General features: G+C 46.2%; 1 protein-coding gene across 1 annotated transcript in view; it reads right to left on the bottom strand.

Annotated features, from left to right (window-relative positions):
* The window catches only part of LOC136629223 (zinc finger protein 665-like), a 41767-nt gene that overhangs the window by 8154 nt on the left and 10709 nt on the right, over positions 1-22904 (bottom strand). Inside the window, exon 7 of the mRNA XM_066605400.1 lies at positions 4082-4102. Within this exon, the coding sequence (XP_066461497.1) occupies positions 4082-4102 (21 nt within the window). The remainder of the gene's footprint in view (positions 1-4081; positions 4103-22904) is intronic.

A 22904-nucleotide genomic window follows, 5' to 3' on the forward strand; every position in this document is an offset into this window, starting at 1 on the left:
TTTCCTTATTATATTACTTAATTGATTAAATAAATTTATTGATTGGCTAATTACATTTATTTATATATCTTATAGCGTACACTATCCAATTATGCACTACAAATAGCTCGTATCTATACCATGTCCTCTTGTGGCTTTTCATACCTGTTCTATATTATGTATTTATATCAGCACTGCTGCAACATGACATGGCTTCTGACCACTTGAAGAGGTCTGCGCCAGTAAGAAGAGGAATAGGAGTACAGGGCAGGCTGGATAGGTCCTGGTAGTGGGAGACTCAATTATTAGGAGGCCAGGCAGGGAAATCAGCCACAATGACCAGGATTGTCGAACAGTGTGTTGTCTTCCTGGCATTCGACAAATCACGGATCGGGTTGATAGACTACTAGAAGGGGCTGGTGAGGATCCAGCGGTCATAGTACACATTGTGACCAATGACAAAGCTAGAGATGGGTGAAGGTCCTTAAAGACAATTTCAGGGAACTAGGATGTAAGCTTACGGCAAGGACCTCCAAAATAGTTCCCAACTTGTACAATACCGAACTAGAGAGACGGACATTTTGGACTTGATATTAACAAACAGACCTAACAGAATAACAGGGGTAAAGAATGGGGGGCCCCTAGCAAAATAGTGACCATAATATGATACATTTCAACTTGTCTTTCAAGAGAGAGAGTTGTATAGGGAAGCTACAAAAATACTAAACTTTAGAAAGACAAAGTTTGACCAGCTCAGAAACCCTACGGGTTCTTTTTTTCAACACCGATATTTCTCTCCGTCAAAACATAGGACTTTTCCTTTCATTTAATACCTAGGGCATTTCCTTTCATCCATCATTGTTCTGATAGCAGAGGGATTTCGGGACTGCAGTGTACTGCAAGTCGCAGCAGCCAGCCACGTAAAATCGCGCAAAATAGGAGCGACTTGGTCATGGCTTTTCTTTGTGATTTTAAGCCCCAATAGTCGCAATTTTTTAGCGCGGCTATCGAAATGCTAAAATGAAGTTCGTGTGAAGGAGGCCTAGGGAAGCCTATTTCCACAAACGGAAAGTAAAGGTGCTCCACCCCTTTCTCTTCTTGTCTTGGATAACTTGAAAAATGATTATTTTATAACATCTCTATATAAACATTTGATTACAAACAAGTTAATTAGGAAAACTGAATTCTTAACTAAACGGGGGCAAAACAGATCACAATCTAACAGTAGAATATGATGTTCGGCCTTCAGGCTGTCCTTTTGCAGTTTTGCCCTTCTGTGTTGAAACATCCATCTTGTTACATATATCCGTGTACCTGTCACCACTCTTCTAGTAAAAGCTTATAGAGAATCAAAAAGAGACCTCTGAGCCAGTGCCATTAGGTGATAATCATCTCACACACTCTCTGACACCTACATGCACTTTAGGATGGAGCAGGGCAATAGGGAGGAACAGCAGGAAGAAGCCATGGCTGTGGAGCAATTGTAAGGCCAGATTAGTAAATGTGGTTTACAACCTTTTTTATTTTTTTGTGATTTAGCTGAAGTTAGGCAGGGGTGCTGCTGGAGAAGGACATTGCTTCCCCAGATGCAATGGGGATAGGGGAAGTGCCATACCACAGGGTGGCAGAAAACAAGGTTATTATTGGGTGCGAAATGGACAGAGAACATAATTCTTGGAGATTGTGGCTCTTTAGACCCTAGTAACATCCCTGGTTGGTAGTGCTGCACTAATAAGTAACTTAAAAGGAGTTTTCCAGGGAGAATACTATTGATTTTTTGGTGCACACTCCCCCAGATAGCATCAACCCCCACCTCTATGTCCAGTTTTAGTGTGGAGGTGTTGTTTATCTAAGAAAGCCCTATAACCTCTGGGTGGGTCACTGGCTAGATGCTTAATGAATCTAATTAAACTAGTCCCTCCCAATTTTTGGCTGTTTCTTGGATTTAAAAGTAGTTTTCATTTACTGACACTCCTGTGGCTGTGCACACGTGTTCCCTGGATGAAGAGTGACTGGGATCACATGTACTTTATGCAGTTAAACATGGCAGTTCGTAAGGCCAAAGACAGGGATGCAGTATAAATTACCTGAACACCTTGCACTTCATCACCATCACTACTGTTATAGCCACTGTCCTCATCTCTACTGTTTTCTTTCAGACCTACTTCCAACGCCCACCTCTGGTACATCCTATCCATATCAGTCGCTCTCCTTTCTTCACCTGTGCACACTTCACACGCACTCTTCACTTTACTAAGATGCCTTAATCCCTCTGAAGCCACAGAAACATAACAGTCGCCCTCAAAAATCTCTTAACCACCTGCTCACCCTCTCTATTTTGCTGCTACTAGCAGCGAGGGATATTTCTCCCAATCCTGGTCCACCCTTTAGTGCCCCTTACTATTACCGCCCACCTGCTTCACTGAGACACCCTTCAAGCCCAACCACTAGTCAATGCAAACCCTCTCCTGTATCTTTTCAATGTGCACTCTATAATTGCCAGTCTGCAAGCATCAAACTTCCCATCATCCATGACTTTTGCTCTGCTAAATCCATTAACCTGCTATCTCTCACAGAACTGTGGATACAGCAGTCTGACACAAGCTCTCCTGCGAAAATCTGACAGATCACAGAGTTTATAAATCTACATAATAGCTGAGTGACTGAGGAGAATCTGAAAACGGCTATCTCCGGCGGTCTCATTGAAGTGAATAGCGGCCACTGCTATCAAAATTTTTGGAACTTGTTGGGTGCAATTTCTCTAGATCATTGGGGTCCATGTTGTAAGGGATGGGAACATCCCTTTAATGCATAAGTTACATCTACCCCAAAATAGTGACTTTGAAAAAGACAACTCATTCTGCAAATAACAAGGACTCATAATTAAACATTGATAGAAAAATAAAATGTCCTGCCTCTCTATATCTATTACCTGGTGATGGGAGCGGCTGGCGGGTCTCCATCATGGCGTCTTTGTACAGATCCTTGTGTCTTTCTAAATAATCCCACTCCTCCATGGAGAAATAGACAGCGACATCCTGACACCTTATAGGAACCTGACAACACAATATACAGTCATTACCCAGAAGCCTCCAGTGCTGTTACTGTATAATGTCCCAGCATTCCCTGCAGCGTCACCTCTCCAGTCAGCAGCTCAATCATCTTGTTGGTGAGTTCAAGAATCTTCTGTACATTAATGTCATCATGTATCAGGGGGTGAGGTGGGGGCCCCGTGATTCTCCCCCATCCTTCACACACAGGGGTCCGAAAGCCATCACTAGAGGTCTTCTTCACCACTGTGTAATCCTGTATATGGGGAGACATTATTAAATACCACTACAGACATTTCCAGAGTCCATCACCTCTTCTTACATCATCCGTTATTACTGTAGATAATGATGTAATGTGACATCATCAGAATCTCTCACCTCTCCAGTAAGCTGGAAGATGATCTCTAGGGTGAGATTTAATACATTCTCTGCCACTTTGTCCCTGTCCTTCTCCATTCTTGATGGGTCAGTGGGGAAAATTCTTTATATAGAAGATAACAGCGCAGGATTCTATATCGTAGGGACCTGAATGGAAAGAAATGAGAAAAGTGTAGAAACCACACAAATTCCATTTGCTTGAGATACTGAAGGAAACATATGAGTAGATTTTGTATTCTCTCTTTCTGTATGGATCAGAACATGAGGTGAGCAGATTCTCAAGTTTATTTCTTCATGTTTAACCCCTTAAAAACCTTCCTTTTTTTCCCATTTCTTTTTCCTCCTTCCCTTAAAAAATCATAACTCTTATTTATCCATCGACGTAGCTATCTGATGGGTTGTTTTTGCGGGATGAGTTGTATTTTTCAATAGTACTATATAATGTATCATATAGTGTACTGAAAATCTTTTTAAAATTCCTAAAGAACATCGCAAGAATCCGCTCTTTTCTCACTGTGGACACGTTAAAAACGCTTACTGTTGCCCTCATCCACTCCCGGCTTGATTATTGCAACTCGTTGCTGATCGGCCTCCCCTGCACCAGACTCTACCCTCTCCAATCCATCCTGAATACGGCAGCCAGGCTCATCTTCCTGTCCAACCGCTACTCGGACGCCTCTGCCCTGTGCCAGTCACTGCACTGGCTGCCCGTTAAATACAGAATTCAATTTAAACTCGCTACCTTCATCCACAAAGCCCTCCACAGTGCAGCGCCCCCCTATATCGCCTCCCTCATCTCAATACATCAACCAGCCCGGGCTCTCCGCTCTGCTAACGAAACCAGACTGAGCGCCCCTTTAATTCGAACTTCTCAGGGAGGTATACCGCATTCCCTAAATAAACCCCTCTGTTCTCCGCCTGATAACATGCTCCCTGACCTACCGACTGCAATCCCTGCTAGCCATCATAAACCGCTCCTGCGGTCATACTGTTTCTGCCGTCACATGGCTAAATGTCTGACCATTGTCTATGTGTATAGCATCCCTCACTCTCCACCTCGCCATACTGTGCACATCTCCAGCCCCTTTACCTTCTGTATCACCCCATTACTTGTAGTATGTAAGCTCGTTGGAGCAGGACCCTCACCCCTATTGTTTCCATCAATTGATTACTATGTAACTGTGGTTCTGTAATGTTTCTACTTTTTTCTTTCTGTATCCCCTGTCTATGTAAGCGCTGCGGAATATGTTGGCGCTATACAAATAAAGATTATTATTATTAATGGAGTGAAATGAAAAAAGAACTAAGTTCCACGACCTTTGGGGGCATCTTGTTTCTATGGCGCACAAACTGCAACAAAAATGACGTGATAATTTTATTCTATGGGTCAGTTCGAATACTAAAAAACCAAATTTATATAGTTGTTTTTTGCTGTGCTACATTTACTTTTTTTTCAAAGGTATTTAATTTTTAAAAAGTCTTCCGCTGCCATCTTCTGCGAGCAATAACTTTGATTTTTTTATCGACATAGTTGTGCACATCTCATTTTGTGCGGGACATCCTGTAGTTTCTGTCGGTACCATTCTGGAGTAGATACGCCTTTTGATTGATTTTTATTACATTTTTTATTGGAGATGGGGTGACCAAAAAAAAGCGCAATTATTGCATTCTTTACATATTTTTTTTTTCTGACGACGTTGAATGTGCGGGGTAAATAATGCATTGCCTTGATAGATCTGACTTTTACGGACGCAGCAATACCAAATACGTATTTTTGTTTTATTATTTAGCTTTTTGTATTATAAATATGGCAAAAGGAGGTTTTAAAAAAAAAACAAAAAAAAACGTATTACTTTTTTTAATAATTAGTAAAACTTTTTAAACTTAAATTTTACTTTTTTTTTTTTTTTAGTCCCCAGAGGTAACAAGAACTTGCGATGCCTTAATTGCCATAGGATTACATCATACCGAGTTCTAACAGACATTCAATAAAGCCATGCCTCGGGCATGGCTTGATAGGCATTCTGCTAAGAAGGCCCCCTACTGCAATGACACCTGCACAGCTTCATGCGATCTCATTGCGAAGGGCCATATGGGACCCCGGAACATTGTAAGGGGAATTTAAATGCCGCTATCAGAATTGACAGCGGCATTTAAATGGTTAACAGCTCCGATGAGCCGCGTGGCTTATCGGAGCTGTTGCAGTGGGTGTCATCTGTAAGAAACAGCTGGCAGCTGCGATGTATGATGGCAGATCATCCCACTATCTCCCTCCATACATACGTGCAGGATGTAAACTTATGTTCTGTGTCATTAAGGGATTAAAGAGTAACTGCAGTTTTAAAAAACTTTTGAGAAGTCAGAGCAACACGTCAAAAATTTTGATCAGTGGGGATCTGGGTGCTGTGCACCCAGCTAATTGCTGAAGTGAAGGTGCCGGAGCGCTCATCAGAGCCCTGTGTCCCTTCAGCTGTCATTGTTTCTTGTCAGGTGGTCTCAGCAGCTGGAGACAGATATATAGACTTTTATGGATATACACTACCGTTCAAAAGTTTGGCGTCACCCAAACAATTTTGTGTTTTCCATGAAAAGTCACACTTATTCACCACCATGCGTTGTGAAATGAATAGAAAACAGAGTCAAGACATTGACAAGGTTAGAAATAATGATTTGTATTTGAAATAACATTGTTTTTACATCAAACTTTGCTTTCGTCAAAGAATCCTCCTTTTGCAGCAATTACAGCATTGCACACCTTTGACATTCTAGCTGTTAATTTGTTGAGGTAAGCTTGAGAAATTGCACCCCACGCTTCTAGAAGCATCTCCCACAAGTTGGATTGGTTGGATGGGCACTTCTGGCGTACCATACGGTCAAGCTGCTCCCACAACAGCTCAATGGGGTTCAGATCTGGTGACTGCGCTGGCCACTCCATTACCGATAGAATACCAGCTGCCTGCTTCTGCTGTAAATAGTTCTTGCACAATTTGGAGGTGTGTTTAGGGTCATTGTCCTGTTGTAGGATGAAATTGGTTCCAATCAAACGCTGTCCACTGGGTATGGCATGGCGTTGCAAAATGGAGTGATAGCCTTCCTTATTCAGAATCCCTTTTACCCTGTACAAATCTCCCACCTTACCAGCACCAAAGCAACCCCAGACCATCACATTACCTCCACCATGCTTAACAGATGGCGTCAGGCATTCTTCCAGCATCTTTTCATTTGTTCTGCGTCTCACAAACGTTCTTCTTTGTGATCCAAACACCTCAAACTTGGATTCATCCGTCCACAACACTTTTTTCCAGTCTTCCTCTGTCCAATGTCTGTGTTCTTTTGCCCATCTTAATCTTTTTCTTTTATTGGCCAGTCTCAGATATGGCTTTTTCTTTGCCACTCTGCCCTGAAGCCCAAAATCCCGCAGCCGCCTCTTCACTGTAGATGTTGACACTGGTGTTTTGTGGGTACTATTTAATTAAGATGCCAGTTGGGTACCTGTGAGGCGTCTGTTTCTCAAACTAGAGACTCTAATGTGCTTATCTTCTTGTTTAGTTGTGCAACGCGGCCTCCCACTTCTTTTTCTACTCTGGTTAGAGCCTGTTTGTGCTGTCCTCTGAAGGGAGTAGTACACACCGTTGTAGGAAATCTTCAATTTCTTAGCAATTTCTCGCATGGAATAGCCTTCATTTCTAAGAACAAGAATAGACTGTCGAGTTTCAGATGAAAGTTCTCTTTTTCTGGCCATTTTGAGCTTTTAATTGACCCCACAAATGTGATGCTCCAGAAACTCAATCTGCTCACAGGAAGGTCAGTTTTGTAGCTTCTGTAACGAGCTAGACTGTCTTCAGATGTGTGAACATGATTGCACAAGGGTTTTCTAATCATCAATTAGCCTTCTGAGCCAATGAGCAAACACATTGTACCATTAGAACACTGGAGTGATAGTTGCTGGAAATGGGCCTCTATTCACCTTTGTAGATATTGCACAAAAAACCAGACATTTGCAGCTAGAATAGTCATTTACCACATTAGCAATGTATAGAGTGCATTTGTTTAAAGTTAGGACTAGTTTAAAGTTATCTTCATTGAAAAGTACAGTGCTTTTCCTTCAAAAATAAGGACATTTCAATGTGACCCCAAACTTTTGAACGGTAGTGTACATCTATGGCTCGAAACTCGCTTGGATATTCACATTCATTTTCAGACCCTTTTACTTTTTTCCATTTTGTTTCCATATTGTGGCCTTTCCCCATCATTCCGCACTCAATATCCAATAATGACAAAGTGAGAACAGAATGTTAGTTTTTTATTTTAAAAAACGTAAAATATTTGAAACATTTTGAATTGATATTAGTATTCACACCCTTCAAAATTTAGCTTGGGGGCTTCCAATTTCTGTTGATTGTACGTAATGTTAAAATACAATCCTGTCTATACAAGGTCACACAGCTCACAATGCATATCAGAGCCAAAACCAAGTCATGAGAAGGAAAACTGCCTGTAGAGCTCAGAGAGAGGATTTTGTGGAGGCGCAGATGTGGGAAAGGCTGCGAAAAAATATCAGCTGCACGGAAAGTTCCCAAGAAAACGGCGGCCTCCATAATTCCTGGCATAAAAAGGTGTATTTTTGGCACAGTTGCCAAAATCATACATTTTCTGTGAGTTTGTAAAGTCCCGTAGTGATACTGTGGCTAACTTCACACAGGCGAGCTACATATGGAGCTGTGAATGCTGCCCCCATATTTCGCTCCATGTGAATTCCCCAGGGACACAAGAAATTTTCATGGCAGAACAGCCTTGAATCACTTCGGTGAAGCAGCTCTACTACCCCGTATACATTGCGGAGTTTCTCCCATTGCTTTCCCCATTGCTGGCCCCAGAGGATTGCAGAGTTTCTCCCATTGCTTTTCCAACATTGCCGATCCTAACATTAGCGATGCGAGAACATGAGCAAGATAGAACATGCCGCAGTGCCTTTCCAGTATAGTATTGCATCGCGTTGCTATGCAGGAAAACATCACTCAGGTGTATGATGACCCCATTCAAAAGAATGGCATTAATATTTGTACGAGATTTGGGCTTCTCAAAATGCACAAATCTCACGCGGTTTTAGCACCTGTGTGAAGGCATAAATACATTTTAGCCCACTCATATACATAACATGTATGCAGTTTGTTCTGCTCCTAGAAGTTGTTGTCATTTTGCTACAAAACTCGTTCTGCAGTTACATCTCAGGCAGATATGCAAATGATTAGAGTTGTGGTGATTGGATGAACGTTCTAAGCCAATCAGAGCCAGCGCTCGATTTACCAATCACAGCCATTCAATGAAGGCCCAACGCTTTCTAGCAACACAAAATCGTGATATTGCGGCATGAAACGCAGCGATATTGAACACATGCGATTTTCCCGCTTCCATATAGTTGTCGTCCACGTGGAGGCGGCCTTAAGGAGACCATTTATATGTTATCTGCACAAGTGTGCAATGGGGACTGAAATGTATTCAGTTGTGCCCTGAAAACCAATTCGTGCGATCTGCGGCCAACATCACTCTCTTCAGCGTGCCTCTTCACGGCTCCGATTAGTTCTGTGAAGTAGCAAGATCAACTATTTGTACTGTAAGTTTGCAGTTCACAATATATAAAAAAGTGGCAATTTCTAAAAAATTATCTGCAATTTTGGCATTTTTAATGAAATATACACGAATTCTATGAGTCTATTGTTACCTCCTAAATAAAGTACAATATGTGGCGAAAACACAATCTCAGAATTATTTGGATATACAAAACCTTTACAGGCTGTATCACTAAGGGGTTAATGTCATCACTATGGGGTTAATGTCATCACTAAGGGGTTAATGTCTGCACACACATGTGGCTTATGAGATTGTATCAGTGGCAACAACAGACCTCATAACATTATGTAAGCCACAGGGAGCACAGGGTTATAATAACACTACACACTGCAACTAGGGTAACCTGCCGTGAGGAACACACAGACCTCCACCTGCAGGGCCGACAGCAGCTTCCAGGACCTGTGATGATGTCACCGTCATGTGATCAGTCACATGTGTGGGAGGAGTTACTTACTGCACATTACACACACAGCTCTACTCCGTATACATTACATACACGGCTCTACTACCCCGTATGCATTACACACACAGCTCTACTACCCCGTATACATTACACACACAGCTCTACTACCCCGTATACATTACACACACAGCTCTACTACCCCGTATACATTACACACAGAGCTCTACTACCCCATATACATTACACACACGGCTCTACTACCCCGTATACATTACACACACATAGGGCTCTACTACCCTGTATACATTACACACGGCTCTACTGCCCCGTATACATTACACACACGGCTCTACTACCCCATATACATTACACACCCAGCTCTACTACCTCGTACGCATTACACACACGGCTCTACTACCCCGTATACATTACACACACGGCTCTACTCCCCCGTATACATTACACACACGGCTCTACTACCCCATATACATTACACACCCAGCTCTACTACATCCTACACATTACACACACAGCTCGACCCCATATACAGTTAGGGCCAGAAATATTTGGACAGTGACACAAGTTTTGTTATTTTAGCTGTTCACAAAAACATGTTCAGAAATACAATTTTATATATAATATGGACTGAGAGTGCACACTCCCAGCTGCAATATGAGAGTTTCCACATCCAAATCGGAGAAAGGGTTTAGGAATCATAGCTCTGTAATGCATAGCCTCCTCTTTTTCAAGGGACCAAAAGTAATTGGACAATGGACTCTAAGGGCTGCAATTAACTCAGAAGGCGTCTCCCTCGTTAACCTGTAATCAATTAAGTAGTTAAAAGGTCTGGGGTTGATTCCAGGTGTGTGGTTTTGGATTTGGAAGCTGTTGCTGTGACCAGACAACATGCGGTCAAAGGAACTCTCAATAGAGGTGAAGCAGAACATCCTGAGGCTGAAAAAAAAGAAAAAATCCATCAGAGAGATCGCAGACATGCTTGGAGTAGCAAAATCAACAGTCGGGTACATTCTGAGAAAAAAAGGAATTCACTGGTGAGCTTGGAAACTCAAAAAGGCCTGGGCGTCCACGGAAGACAACGGTGGTGGATGATCGCCGCATACTTTCTTTGGTGAAGAAGAACCCGTTCACAACATCAACTGAAGTCCAGAACACTCTCAGGGAAGTAGGTGTATCTGTCTCTAAGTCAACAGTAAAGAGAAGACTCCATGAAAGCAAATACAAAGGGTTCACATCTAGATGCAAACCATTCATCAATTCCAAAAATAGACAGGCCAGAGTTAAATTTGCCGAAAAACACCTCAAGAAGCCAGCCCAGTTCTGGAAAAGTATTCTATGGACAGATGAGACAAAGATCAACCTGTACCAGAATGATGGGAAGAAAAAAGTTTGGAGAAGAAAGGGAACGGCACATGATCCAAGGCACACCACATCCTCTGTAAAACATGGTGGAGGCAACGTGATGGCATGGGCATGCATGGCTTTCAATGGCACTGGGTCACTTGTGTTTATTGATGACATAACAGCAGACAAGAGTAGCCGGATGAATTCTGAAGTGTACCGGGATATACTTTCAGCCCAGATTCAGCCAAATGCTGCAAAGTTGATCGGACGGCGCTTCACAGTACAGATGGACAATGACCCCAAGCATACAGCCAAAGCTACCCAGGAGTTCATGAGTGCAAAAAAGTGGAACATTCTGCAATGGCCAAGTCAATCACCAGATCTTAACCCAATTGAGCATGCATTTCACTTGCTCCAATCCAGACTTCAGACGGAAAGACCCACAAACAAGCAAGACCTGAAGGCTGCGGCTGTAAAGGCCTGGCAAAGCATTAAGAAGGAGGAAACCCAGCGTTTGGTGATGTCCATGGGTTCCAGACTTAAGGCAGTGATTGCCTCCAAAGGATTCGCAACAAAATATTGAAAAAAAAATATTTTGTTTGGGTTATGTTTATTTGTCCAATTACTTTTGAGCTCCGAAAACGTGGAGTGTTTGTAAAGAAATGTGTACAATTCCTACATTTTCTATCAGATATTTTTGTTTAACCCTTTAAATGAAACGTTACAATCTGCACTTGAATTCTGTTGTAGAGGCTTCATCTCAAATCCAATGCGGTGGCATGCAGAGCCCAACTCGCGAAAATTGTGTTACTGTCCAAATATTTCTGGCCCTAACTGTACATTACATACATGGCTCTTCTCAGCTGGAACAGGAAGGGCAGTAGTGGTGTCTTGGTTGTTAGCACTTCTACTTTGTAGTGCTGGAGTTCTAAGTTCAAATCTGTCCAAGGCCAACATCTGGATGGAGTTTATCAAAGTGCATGCAGATGTTATCCTTGATGGTATTTGAAACCAGGACCCCAGCACCGAATGAGTACTGGCAACTGGGCCAAATTCATAGACTAGGACCCAGCACTGAATGAGTACTGGCAACTGGGCCAAATTCATAGAAGAGAACAGAGACACATAAATACATACTGTTATTGAAGCCAATTTTTACTCCCATTGATTTCAATCCGAGTCGGAATCAGCCATCCCAATTCTACCGACTCGAATATTTCATTAATCGCTCAACACTAGTTAGTTGGGTTTTTTTGTACATGGTTTGCTATGAATACTGGAGGAGAGCAGGATGGCATGCTAGTGTGGCACACTCTATTAATACAAGGCAATTCACTGCTTTGTCAGTGAGGGTTATACTCCTTTATGGTGTGGCACACATCTATGGCTGTCATTCTTGTTATCAGTTCATATTGTGCAGATTAGGTTTGTCAGCAATCACCCCTCCCCTGCCTTGGGTTGGGTGACTGCTCATTAGTCTACACATGAACACTTTTGCTCCTCCATATTGCAATCAGGTTTGCTGTATGCTATTAGGGTACATGGTGATTGAGCCTTCCCTGAAGTATATATCTTGTATCTGGCTTCTTTTTCTCAACATTAGGCTGCCTGCAGACGGGTGGAAATTCCGCGGTGGGATTTCCCGCAGAATTTCCGACCTTGGAAGCTGCCATAGGACTGCGTTAGAAAACGCAATCCTATGCAGACGGCCGCGATTTGTCCGCGCAAAATCTCATGCGGAAAACAAATCACGGCATGCGAGCCCCACACAGAAATGTCACTCCCCGGCCGCTGGCACAGCTCTGCGCATTTTCCGGCTGGGCGGCAGCCGGCACATCACAGAGCCGGAGCCCTGGGAGCAGGTGAGTGCCGCACTGGTCTCTGTAGGGGCTCGGGTTGGGTCCCACTGCGAGAATTCTCACAGCGAGACTTGACCTGGCCGTCTGCAGACAGCCATAGTTAGGATTATTCATGGATTATGTACCAGTATACCAAAAATAAATATATGCAATTTATTGACACAATTGCCAAAGAGAGAAAAAAAAAATACAAAAAGGTTAAAAAGGTCAGATAGCAGTCAACAGAATTTGGGATCCCTAATTGGTCTCCCACAATGGTACTAAGTACATTCAGCTTAGAATGGCCATTAACATCTGCTACTTTCCAGGACACCTGCAGCAGAAAAATACCAACTTTATAAAAAGAAAAAAAAAGTAATTTCTACAAATATATATTAAATTCCCTTGGGGACTAATATTCAAACTGCTAATTCATCTTCAACTCTACTCTCAAAATGTTGGCTATAAAATTCTCTCAATGCCAATCTTTATGAACAGCGAGAATAAGTGAAAAATGTAATCCTCCAGCGTTGCCTTTAAGATGATGTTGAAAATGCTGTTACAAAGAAGTTTATCAGACCCCTAATAATAATATTAATATGCTCCGCAACCCTCTTCTTCAGGTGTCTAGAAGTCCTACCTATATGACACTGTCTTACCTATCTAGAAGTCCTACCTATATGATATAGTTTCTTATATGGACACTTAAAGGGGTTGTCCGGCCAGAAACATTGCATGTCATTACTTCTGTTTGCCCATTTCCATGCACTTTGTAATATACATTGTGCATGGAAAATGAAGCAAACAGAAGTTTTGGACTTACCTGAAGGGGTGCCCCCCCTGTGTTGCTCCTCCGTCGTCCCTGGTTACCAGAAGAATCTTCTCTTCTTCTTGTCGGGCCGCAGCAGCTCTTGTCGGCGCGGGAACGAGCCCCTTCTCATCCACGCATGCGCAGTTCTTCTCTCTGCAGCCGGGACCGATATACGATCTCCTTGTGTGCAGGGGGGGGAGGATGGAAGAGCGAGGAGCAGGAACTGAGCTCCCGCCCCCTCTCTGCCTCCTCTCCGCCCCTCTGCACTATTTTCAATGAGGAGAGGTGGGACGGGGGCGGGGCTAAGGTCAGAGAATTAGCCCCGCCCCCATCCCAGCTCTCCCCATTGCAAATAGTGCAGAGGAGGCAGAGAGGGGGCGGGAGCTCAGTTCCTGCTCCTCGCTCTTCCACCCTCCCCCCCCCCTGCACACAAGGAGATCGTATATCGGTCCCGGCTGCAGAGAGAAGAACTGCGCATGCGCGGATGAGAAGGGGCTCGTTCCCTCGCCGACAAGAGCTGCTGCGGCCAGACAAGAAGAAGAGAAGATTCTTCTGGTAACCAGGGACGACGGAGGAGCAACACAGGGGGGGGGGCACCCCTTCAGGTAAGTCCAAAACTTCTGTTTGCTTCATTTTCCATGCACAATGTATATTACAAAGTGCATGGAAATGGGCAAACAGAAGTAATGCCATGCAATGTTTCTGGCCGGACAACCCCTTTAATTATATCCCATTCTTGCTATTACACTTAAATTACACTTCCGGGTTTCTTTTACTACATACTCATCATTCACTGCAGATCGAATGACAAATGCTTTCCTATGGAAACATGTAATTCTTAGAGATGAGCGAACACCAAAATGTTCGGGTGTTCGTTATTCGTAACGAACTTCCCGTGATGCTCGAGGGTTCGTTTCGAACAACGAACCCCATTGAAGTCAATTGGCGACCAGAACATTTTTGTATTTCGCCGATGCTCGCTAAGGTTTTCATGTGTGAAAATCTGGGCAATTCAGGAAAGTGATGGGAATGACACAGTGACGGATAGGGCAGGCGAGGGGCTACATGTTGGGCTGCATCCTAAGTTCACAGGTCCCACTATTAAGCCACAATAGCGGCAAGAGTGGGCCCCCCCCCCCCTCCCAACAACTTTTACTTCTGAAAAGCGCTCATTAGCATGGCATACCTTTGCTAAGCACCACACTACCTCCAACAAAGCACAATCACTGCCTGCATGACACTCCGCTGCCACTTCTCCTGGGTTACATGCTGCCCAACCGCACCCCCTCCCCCCCACAGCGCACACCAAACTGTCCCTGCGCAGCCTTCAGCTGCCCTTATGCCACACCACCCTCATGTCTATTTAGAAGTGCGTCTGCCACGACGAGGGACCGCAGGCACACACTGCACAGGGTTGGCACGGCTAGGTAGCGACCCTCTTTAATAGGGGCGGGGCGATAGCCCACAATGCTGTACAGAAGCAATGAGAAATACAATCCTGTGCCACCGCCATCAGGAGCTGCACACGTGGGCATAGCAATGGGGAACCTATGTGCCACACACTATTCATTCTGTCAAGGTGTCTGCATGCCCCAGTCAGACTGGTTATATGCACCTTAACAGTAACCGCGTTGGTGGTAATGTGGTGGTGACTGCGGACCTAGTACCACGGTTGTATTTTGTTGGTTTTCGGAATGTGGCCAGGATTAAGTGGGCCGTGGCGGGGGGATGGTGGGGGGGCTCTCTTGTAGTGTCGGTAAAGGTGAAATTCTTGGACTGCCACCAGACGAACCAATGCAAAGGCATTTGCCAACAATGTTTTCCCTGTTGGAGGAGGAGGGGGATGTTTTTGAGGCACTACGTGTCCTCTCCACGTGTCCGTGGTTATATGCACCTTAACAGTAACCGCGTTGGTGGTAATGTGGTGGTGACTGCGGACCTAGTACCACGGTTGTATTTTGTTGGTTTTCGGAATGTGGCCAGGATTAAGTGGGCCGTGGCGGGGGGATGGTGGGGGGGCTGTCTTGTAGTGTCGGTAAAGGTGAAATTCTTGGACTGCCACCAGACGAACCAATGCAAAGGCATTTGCCAACAATGTTTTCCCTGTTGGAGGAGGAGGGGGATGTTTTTGAGGCACTACGTGTCCTCTCCACGTGTCCGTTCCATGTAAGCAATAGTAGCACTCAAGACAGGCCCCAGTAACAATTCTGAAGCAGCAGTATAGCGGGAGCGCAGTCTTCGTTCCATGTAAGCAATAGTAGCACTCAAGACAGGCCCCAGTAACAATTCTGAAGCAGCAGTATAGCGGGAGCGCAGTCTTCGTTCCATGTAAGCAATAGTAGCACTCAAGACAGGCCCCAGTAACAATTCTGAAGCAGCAGTATAGCGGGAGCGCAGTCTTCGTTCCATGTAAGCAATAGTAGCACTCAAGACAGGCCCCAGTAACAATTCTGAAGCAGCAGTATAGCGGGAGCGCAGTCTTCGTTCCATGTAAGCAATAGTAGCACTCAAGACAGGCCCCAGTAACAATTCTGAAGCAGCAGTATAGCGGGAGCGCAGTCTTAGTTCCATTTCAGTAGCCTTAGTATAGCCAAGGCACAAGTGACATTTATGTAGCTAAAGTGTAGGCCAACCCCACACACCTTTCTGTACCATGAGTGCAGGCGAAGAACATAGAAATTACTATGATTACACTGTAGGTGAGGGCCCCAAAAAATTGGTGTACCAACAGTACTAATGTACCTCAGTAAAAATTGGCCATGCCCAACCAAGATGGCAGGTGAATCGCTTTGGTTAATGTGGCTTAAGTGGTAACTAGGCCTGGAGGCAGCCCAGTGTAACGAAAAATTGGTTCAAGTTAAAGTTCCAACGCTTTTAAGCTAATTGAAACTTATAAAAATTGTTCTGAAAAATTATTTGAGTGAGCCTTGTGGCCCTAAGAAAAATTGCCCGTTCAGCGTGATTACGTGAGGTTTCAGGAGGAGGAGCAGGAGGAGGAGGAGGAGGAATATTAGACACAGATTGATGAAGCAGAAATGTCCCCGTTTTGGATGGTGAGAGAGAACGTAGCTTCCATCCGCGGGTGCAGCCTACGTATTGCTTACGTATCGCTGCTGTCCGCTGGTGGAGAACAGAAGTCTGGGGAAATCCAGCCTTTGTTCATCTTGATGAGTGTTAGCCTGTCGGCACTGTCGGTTGACAAGCGGCTACGCTTATCTGTGATGATTCCCCCAGCCGCACTAAACACCCTTTCCGACAAGACGCTAGCCGCAGGACAAGCAAGCACCTCAAGGGCATACAGGGCTAGTTCAGGCCACGTGTCCAGCTTCGACACCCAGTAGTTGTAGGGGGCAGAGGCGTCACCAAGGATGGTCGTGCGATCCGCTACGTACTCCCTCACCATCCTTTTGCAGTGCTCCCGCCGACTCAGCCGTGACTGGGGAGCGGTGACACAGTCTTGGTGGGGAGCCATAAAGCTGGCCAGGCCCTTAAAGACTGTTGCACTGCCTGGGATGTACATGCTGCTCGATCTACGCACATCCCCTGCAACATGGCCCTCGGAACTGCGCCTTCTGCCACTAGCGCTGTCGGCTGGGAATTTTACCATCAGCTTGTCCGCAAGGGTCCTGTGGTATAGCAACACTCTCGAACCCCTTTCCTCTTCGGGAATCAGAGTGGGCAGGTTCTCCTTATACCGTGGATCGAGCAGTGTGTACACCCAGTAATCCGTCGTGGCCAGAATGCGTGCAACGCGAGGGTCACGAGAAAGGCATCCTAACATGAAGTCAGCCATGTGTGCCAGGGTACCTGTACGCAACACATGGCTGTCTTCACTAGGAAGATCACTATCAGGATCCTCCTCCTCCTCCTCCTCCTCCTCCTCAGGCCATACACGCTGAAAGGATGACAGGCAATCAGCCGGTGTACCGTCAGCAGCGGCCCAAGCTGTCTCTTCCCCCTCCTCCTCATCCTCCTCATGCTCCTCCTCCTCCTCCTGTACGCGCTGAGAAATAGACAGGAGGGTGCCCTGACTATCCAGCGGCATACTGTCTTCCCCCGCCCCCGTTTCCGAGCGCAAAGCAGCTGCCTTTATGGTTTGCAGGGAATTTCTCAAGATGCATAGCAGAGGAATGGTGACGCTAATGATTGTAGCATCGCCGCTCACCACCTGGGTAGACTCCTCAAAATTACCAAGGACATGGCAGATGTCTGCCAACCAGGCCCACTCTTCTGAAAGGAATTGAGGAGGCTGACTCCCACTGCGCCGCCCATGTTGGAGTTGGTATTCGACTATAGCTCTACGTTGTTCATAGAGCCTGGCCAACATGTGGAGCGTAGAGTTCCACCGTGTGGGCACGTCGCACAGCAGTCGGTGCACTGGCAGCTTAAAGTGATGTTGCAGGGTGCGCAGGGTGGCAGCGTCCGTGTGGGACTTGCGGAAATGTGCGCAGAGCCGGCGCGCCTTTACGAGCAGGTCTGACAAGCGTGGGTAGCTTTTCAGAAAGCGCTGAACCACCAAATTAAAGACATGGGCCAGGCATGGCACGTGCGTGAGGCTGCTGAGCTGCAGAGCCGCCACCAGGTTACGCCCGTTGTCACACACGACCATGCCCGGTTGGAGGCTCAGCGGCGCAAGCCAGCGGTCGGTCTGCTGTGTCAGACCCTGCAGCAGTTCGTGGGCCGTGTGCCTCTTATCGCCTAAGCTGAGTAGTTTCAGCACGGCCTGCTGACGCTTGCCCACCGCTGTGCTGCCACACCGCGCGACACCGACTGCTGGCGACATGCTGCTGCTAACACATCTTGATTGTGAGACAGAGGAGGAGGAGGAGGAGGAGGGTGCTTTAGTGGAGGAAGCATACACCTCCGCAGATACCAGCACCGAGCTGGGGCCCGCAATTCTGGGGGTGGGTGGGACGTGAGCGGTCCCAGGCTCTGACTCTGTCCCAGCCTCCACTAAATTCACCCAATGTGCCGTCAGGGAGATGTAGTGGCCCTGCCCGCCTGTGCTTGTCCACGTGTCCGTAGTTAAGTGGACCGTGGCAGTAACCGCGTTGGTGAGGGCGCGCACAATGTTGCGGGAGACGTGGTCGTGCAGGGCTGGGATGGCACATCGGGAAAAGTAGTGGCGACTGGGAACTGAGTAGCGCGGGGCCGCCGCCTCCATGATACTTTTGAAGGACTCAGTTTCCACAACCCTATACGGCAGCATCTCAAGGCTGATGAATTTTGCTATGCGGACGGTTAACGTTTGAGCGTGCGGGTGCGTGGCGGCGTACTTGCGCTTGCGCTCGAACACTTGCGCAAGCGACGGCTGAACGGTGCGCTGAACTACACTGCTGGATGGGGCCGAGGACAGCGGAGATGAGGGTGTGGGTGCAGGCCATGAGGCGGTAGTGCCTGTGTCCTGAGAGGGGGGTTGCATCTCAGTGGCAGGTTGGGGCACAGGGGGAGAGGCAGGGGTGCAAACCGGAGGCGGTGAACGGCCTTTGTCCCACCTTGCGGGGTGCTTGGCCATCATATGTCTGCGCATGGTGGTGGTGGTGAGGCTGTTGGTGTTGGCTCCCCGGCTGAGCTTTGCGCGACAAAGGTTGCACACCACTGTTCGTCGGTCGTCAGGCGTCTCTGTGAAAAACTGCCAGACCTTAGAGCACCTCGGCCTCCGCAGGGTGGCATGGCGCGAGGGGGCGCTTTGGGAAACACTTGGTGGATTATTCGGTCTGGCCCTGCCTCTACCCCTGGCCACTGCACTGCCTCTTGCAACCTGCCCTGCTGATGCCCTTGACTCCCCCTCTGAAGACCTGTCCTCCTGAGTAAGCGTTGCACACCAGGTGGGGTCAGTCACCTCATCGTCCTGCTGCTCTTCCTCCGAATCCTCTGTGCGCTGCTCCCTGGGACTTACTGCCCTTACTACTACCTCACTGCAAGACAACTGTGTCTGATCGTCATCGTCCTCCTCACCCACAGAAAGTTGTTGAGACAGTTGGCGGAAGTCCCCAGCCTCTTCCCCCGGACCCCGGGAACTTTCGAATGGTTGGGCATCAGTGACGATAAACTCCTCTGGTGGGAGAGGAACCGCTGCTGCCCAATCTAAGCAGGGGCCCGAGAACAGTTCCTGGGAGTGCTCCCGCTCCTGAGCAGGTGTTATTGTAGTGGAGTGAGGAGGCTGGGAGGAAGGAGGAGCAGCAGACAGAGGATTCGGATTGGCAGCAGTGGACGGCGCAGAACTGCGGGTAGACGATAGGTTGCTCAAAGCACTTTCTGCCATCCAGGACAGGACCTGCTCACACTGCTCATTTTCTAATAACCGTCTCCCGCGTGGACCCATTAATTGGGCGATGAATGTGGGGACGCCAGAAACGTGCCTCTCTCCTAATCGCGCAGCAGTCGGCTGCGACACACCTGGATCAGGAGCTTGGCCTGTGCCCACACCCTGACTTGGCCCTCCGCGTCCTCGGCCGCGTCCACGTCCTCTAGGCCTACCCCTACCCCTCAGCATGCTGTATTACCAGTGATTTGATTTCACAGGCAGGAAATAAATTGGCGCAAGACTGCAGGCCAAATATAATTTTTGCCCTTTTTGGAAAACGAAAGGCCCCACTGCCTCTAGTGAATGAATAATCTAAGTTTAATAACTGTGCTGTGTCCCTGCTAATGTGTCACAGAACGTGAGGGTAGCAGAGTTATTATAACTCTGGCAGAGCAGGTATTTTTTTTCCCAATTAAGGAAAGCAAATGGCGAAGCCAGCAGTAAAGCGTAGCTGGGTGCGTATGATTTAGCACTGTTCTTCACGCACCTCACACGTCTCCACCGCCCGTAAGGACGGACAGAGGCTGGACAAATAGATTTGTTTTCAGTTTTTTCCCACCAACAGGCAGCACTGCGTATATTCAATGAACATGAGAAGTTTAATAACTGTGCTGTGTCCCTGCTTATGTGTCACAGAACGTGAGGGTAGCAGAGTTATTATAACTCTTGGAGAGCAGGTATTTTTTTCCCAATTAAGGAAAGCAAATGGCGAAGCCAGCAGTAAAGCGTAGCTGGGTGCGTATGATTTAGCACTGTTCTTCACGCAGCTCACACGTCTCCACCGCCCGTAAGGACGGACAGAGGCTGGACAAATAGATTTGTTTTCAGTTTTTTCCCACCAACAGGCAGCACTGCGTATATTCAATGAACATGAGAAGTTTAATAACTGTGCTGTGTCCCTGCTTATGTGTCACAGAACGTGAGGGTAGCAGAGTTATTATAACTCTTGGAGAGCAGGTATTTTTTTCCCAATTAAGGAAAGCAAATGGCGAAGCCAGCAGTAAAGCGTAGCTGGGTGCGTATGATTTAGCACTGTTCTTCACGCAGCTCACACGTCTCCACCGCCCGTAAGGACGGACAGAGGCTGGACAAATAGATTTGTTTTCAGTTTTTTCCCACCAACAGGCAGCACTGCGTATATTCAATGAACATGAGAAGTTTAATAACTGTGCTGTGTCCCTGCTTATGTGTCACAGAACGTGAGGGTAGCAGAGTTATTATAACTCTTGGAGAGCAGGTATTTTTTTCCCAATTAAGGAAAGCAAATGGCGAAGCCAGCAGTAAAGCGTAGCTGGGTGCGTATGATTTAGCACTGTTCTTCACGCAGCTCACACGTCTCCACCGCCCGTAAGGACGGACAGAGGCTGGACAAATAGATTTGTTTTCAGTTTTTTCCCACCAACAGGCAGCACTGCGTATATTCAATGAACATGAGAAGTTTAATAACTGTGCTGTGTCCCTGCTTATGTGTCACAGAACGTGAGGGTAGCAGAGTTATTATAACTCTGGCAGAGCAGGTATTTTTTTCCCAATTAAGGAAAGCAAATGGCGAAGCCAGCAGTAAAGCGTAGCTGGGTGCGTATGATTTAGCAATGTTTTTCACGCAGCTCACACGTGTCCACAGGCGTTAGGACGGACAGAGGCTGGACAAATAGATTTGTTTTCAGTTTTTTCCCACCAACAGGCAGCACTGCGTATATTCTATGAATAATAACTGTGTTGTGGCCCTGCCTATACAATTCTTTCCCTGCAGTATCAATGGAGGGTGGAATGCTCTGCAGAGGCGATTTTGAGAAGCCCAAAAAAAATGCAGCACAGCTAACAGCAGCCTGGACAGTACTGCACACGGATAAATATGGCCCTAGAAAGGACCGTTGAGGTTCTTGAAGGCTACACTCACTCCTAACACTCTCCCTGCCTATGCAGCACTTCTGTCCCTAATGCCAGGTGCAACGGTCTGCAGAGGCGATTTTGAGAAAAAAAAAAATCCCACTGCTAACAGCAGCCAACACACAGCTATCAGTGGCCCTAATAAGGACCTTTGGGGGGTCTTGAAGCCTACACTAACTACCAATTCTTTCCCTACAGCAGCTCCGGTATAAACAGCACTGTCCCTCATCTAACTCACACCGCATCTGAGGCGAGCCGCGGGAGGGGCCGACTTTTATATTAGGCGAACACCTGATCTCGCCAGCCACTCACAGCAGGGGGGTGGTATAGGGCTTAAACGTTGCAGGGGGAAGTTGTAATGCCTTCCCTGTCTTTCAATTGGCCAGAAAAGCGCGCTAACGTCTCAGGGAAGGAAGTGAAAGTAACCAGAACACCGCATGGTGTTCGTTACGAATAACGAACATCCCGAACACCCTAATATTCGCACGAATATCAAGCTCGGACGAACGCGTTCGCTCATCTCTAGTAATTCTACAATTGCTACAGCTCCCACATTTAAAAGACCTTGTATTGAAAGCCATGAACGAGGTATTGGCCTGCTGGTTAGCCTGTAGTGTCGGAGACCTTTTTTGTCTGAATGGAAGGCACATTTTAGGTTTTATGTAATCGAGTATGCCGATTTAAAAAATCAAGACAAAAAAAATTCTCCGAAAACTGGAACACCTCCCGAAAACCGAAAAATCATATTTGTATCAATAATTTTCATATTTTATATATTTATGTTGTTTATTATTTATTTTATGCCCAAAAGACAACACATTCATTTGTTATTTATTATTAATTAAAACCAAAATACATGACACATCATATTCATAACCATATTATTTGTTATTTATATTTATATACGTACAGTACAAAAAAAAATTACAATCTTTACAACAGTCTTATACCGTATATACTCGAGTATTAGCCCACCCGAGTATAAGCCGAGTCAATAAGTTTTACCACAAAAAACTGGCAAAATTTATTGACTCGAGTATAAGCCTAGCTATACTTGAGTACATACTGGGTAAAGAAAAAATGCAATACTCACCTCCCAGATGGCATCTGTGTCCCCAGCGTGATGGTCTCCCTGGTGGTGTGTCAAGCTGCTTGAGAATTCTCCCCGCTGTCATCTCCCTGATCGGCTTTGAATTCCACCGCCGTCAGCGCTGTGTTAATAAGCACTGTGATTGGATCGAGCGCCAGCCAATCA

The sequence above is a fragment of the Eleutherodactylus coqui genome, chromosome 5 (assembly GCF_035609145.1).
Source record: "Eleutherodactylus coqui strain aEleCoq1 chromosome 5, aEleCoq1.hap1, whole genome shotgun sequence".
Taxonomy (NCBI): domain Eukaryota; kingdom Metazoa; phylum Chordata; class Amphibia; order Anura; family Eleutherodactylidae; genus Eleutherodactylus; species Eleutherodactylus coqui.